This window comes from Sprattus sprattus (assembly GCF_963457725.1).
Source record: "Sprattus sprattus genome assembly, chromosome: 6".
In the NCBI taxonomy this organism is placed as follows: domain Eukaryota; kingdom Metazoa; phylum Chordata; class Actinopteri; order Clupeiformes; family Clupeidae; genus Sprattus; species Sprattus sprattus.
Genome location: NC_137925.1, coordinates 31698527 through 31701026, shown reverse-complemented (window position 1 = coordinate 31701026; position 2500 = coordinate 31698527). Strand labels below are relative to the sequence as shown.

The window sequence follows — 2500 nt, the reverse complement described above, 5'->3', positions numbered from 1 at the left end:
CGTGGCCTTTCTCTCTCTCTCTCTCTCTCTTTCCCTCCCTCTCCGTCTCCCGCCCTCTCTCTCTACCCTGTACTTAATATAGAGTAGCAACGATTCATTTCTGGACCAATTGAAATGTCACTGTGAATGGTGTGTGAGGTTGTGGAGATTTGTCAAGGTGACGGGTTTGGGAGGAGGGTCTGGGAGGGAGCTCGGTGGGGACAGAGAGAGAGGCATTGGAAGCAGAAGAGCACCCCTCATTAGGGCTGTCAGGAGTGGGTTTGTTCCCTTTGCACTGGTGGTTTTATCCTCCCAGAGTCTCAGATCTGGAAGCCTTTCTGTGAAGCAACACGTGGCTGTGCTTAAAGCCTTTGGCACGCATGCTCTTTATCGCTCCTTTCTTCTTTTGTCTTTTCTTCCTCTGTTAGTCTCAGCCTCCCTTGTTCACTATTTGGTGAAGGAGCATCACTCAAACAGCATTCAGACACTAAACAGATGGAGCTTTTCACTGAACAGAAACCAGCTTCAAATCTAAAGACACACACACACACACACACTTGAATGCACACAGAGTGACAGCAGACAAATCGACAGCATCCGTCTTGTAAAGGGTGTTTCAGGAGATATGGAGAGGGAGAGAGAGAGGGGCAGAGAGAGAGAGAGAGGAGGGAGCGAGAGGGAGAGAGAGATGGAGAGAGAAGGAAGGACAGAGAGAGAGAGAGAGAAGGGGACAGATGGAGAGAGAGAAGGGGACAGAGGGGGAGAGAGAGAGAAGGGGACAGGGAGAGAAAAGAAGAGGGAGAGAGAGAGAGGTAGAGAGGTAGAGGAAAAGAGAAATAAGGGGACAGAGGGAGAGAAACAGAAGGGGTCAGGGAGGGAGAAGTAGAGGGAGAGAGAGATAGAGGTAGGGGAAAAGAGAAATAAGGGGACAGAGGGAGAGAGAGAGAAGGGGACAGGGAAGGAGAGAAGGGTTGGTCAGCGTACCTTTGATCTGCTCCCCAAGCTGGCCACACTCGTGCTCGGAGTAATGGACGATGGGCGGGGGCGAGGGCGGCCTCATCAGGTCCTCGTGGAAGCGGCGGCGGTGGCGTTCCTCGCGGGCCAGGAAGCGCTGCTGACACTCCCACTCGTACAGGTCGTCCCGGGCCTGGGCAAAGTCCACGTGCAGGCGGCCCGTGTCCTTCTTATCTGTGCTGGAGCCAAGTCTGATTCGGTAGCCTGCAGAGAGAGGGGGAGACACAGAGAGAGGACGTGAGAAGATGAGACAACGAAGAGACAATGAAGGGAAAGAGATGGAAAAAGAAAGAAAGATGCAGAGAGAGGGGAAGAGACAGAGAGAGGATGAGAGAAGATGAGAGAAAGAAGAGAAGGAGATGGAAAAAGAAAGAAAGATGCAGAGGGAGAGAAGGCAAGGCAACTTCATTTATATAGCGCATTTCATACACATGTGCAACTCAAAGAGCTTTACATATAGAATATGAGGAACGACAAGAAAGAAGTATAACAAATACAATAAAAGGATACAAAAATAAAAGTAAAGTGAAGCAAGTAAAATGAAGATAATAAACATACAAATAAAAGATTAAAAAGTAAGTGTACTAGAAGAACAGAATCATTTGGAATATAGGTGCTATAACTATAAGTTGCTACTAACTTCGAGAGAGAGAGGGTGTTAGAAAGAAAGGGGGACAAGGGGAGTGATGGAGGAAAGAGGGAGAGTATTACAAAAGGAGAGAAAGCAGGTGGGTGAGGTGTCAATAGAACACAAGCTGGGAGAAGAGAGGTGGTAGACGAACACACATAGAGAAGGAAGCTTTGGAGAAATGGGAACAGAGCAAGAGACAGTGAGTGAGAACGAGAGCACGTAAGAGGGCGAGGGGGACTCGCTATCAGTGGAATTTCCAAGGGAAGATGAAAAGAGGGGAGGATGGATGGAAACTAAGCCAATCTGTATGGGCAGTCTCTTCCCTTCCTTTCTGGGGTTCCCCTTGGAGCCTCTGGGCACGGCTTTAGGAAGGGAGTGAGAGAGAGGGAGTGAGAGAGATGGAGAGAGAGAGGGAGGGAGAGCGAGAGAGAGAGAGAGAGAGAGGGAGGAAGGCCGGCCACAGTCAGAGCTCCACTGTGCTCGTGAGGGAGAGAGAGTCCAGGGAGGGAAATGGGATAAAGGATAAGGCTCCAACCTGTGCTGGGTCTGGGGGAATCTCTGGCTCCCTCTCACACCTGCTAATCTGCCGCTGCACAGCCCCTGTGAGCATCTGGTACAGTACAGGCCTCGCTGCTCACCGCCCCAAAATGACAGAAAGCCCTCTGTGCCTGTTTTAGATAACTCAAGTGGAAAGAGCACCGCATTAAATTAAATGTGAAGATCTCGCTCCTTTTTTAGTGCTGCTTTTGAAAAAAAATTAGGACACTAAGAGTGCACTTAGGAACTCCCTTGTAATCCACACAGGGAAATGGGACTGGAGACACAAGAGTGTTGTTAAGGACGGAGTATCCAAGCTCGGCCACTAGAATCAAACTA

At 49.6% G+C, this 2500-nt stretch overlaps 1 protein-coding gene across 1 annotated transcript in view; it reads right to left on the bottom strand.

Annotated features, from left to right (window-relative positions):
- Window positions 1-2500, bottom strand: part of LOC308367160 (ecto-NOX disulfide-thiol exchanger 2-like) — a gene marked incomplete at its 3' end in the record, with an annotated part of 223680 nt that overhangs the window by 64671 nt on the left and 156509 nt on the right. The window contains exon 6 of the mRNA XM_080840975.1: window positions 964-1197. Within this exon, the coding sequence (XP_080697101.1) occupies window positions 964-1197 (234 nt within the window). The remainder of the gene's footprint in view (window positions 1-963; window positions 1198-2500) is intronic.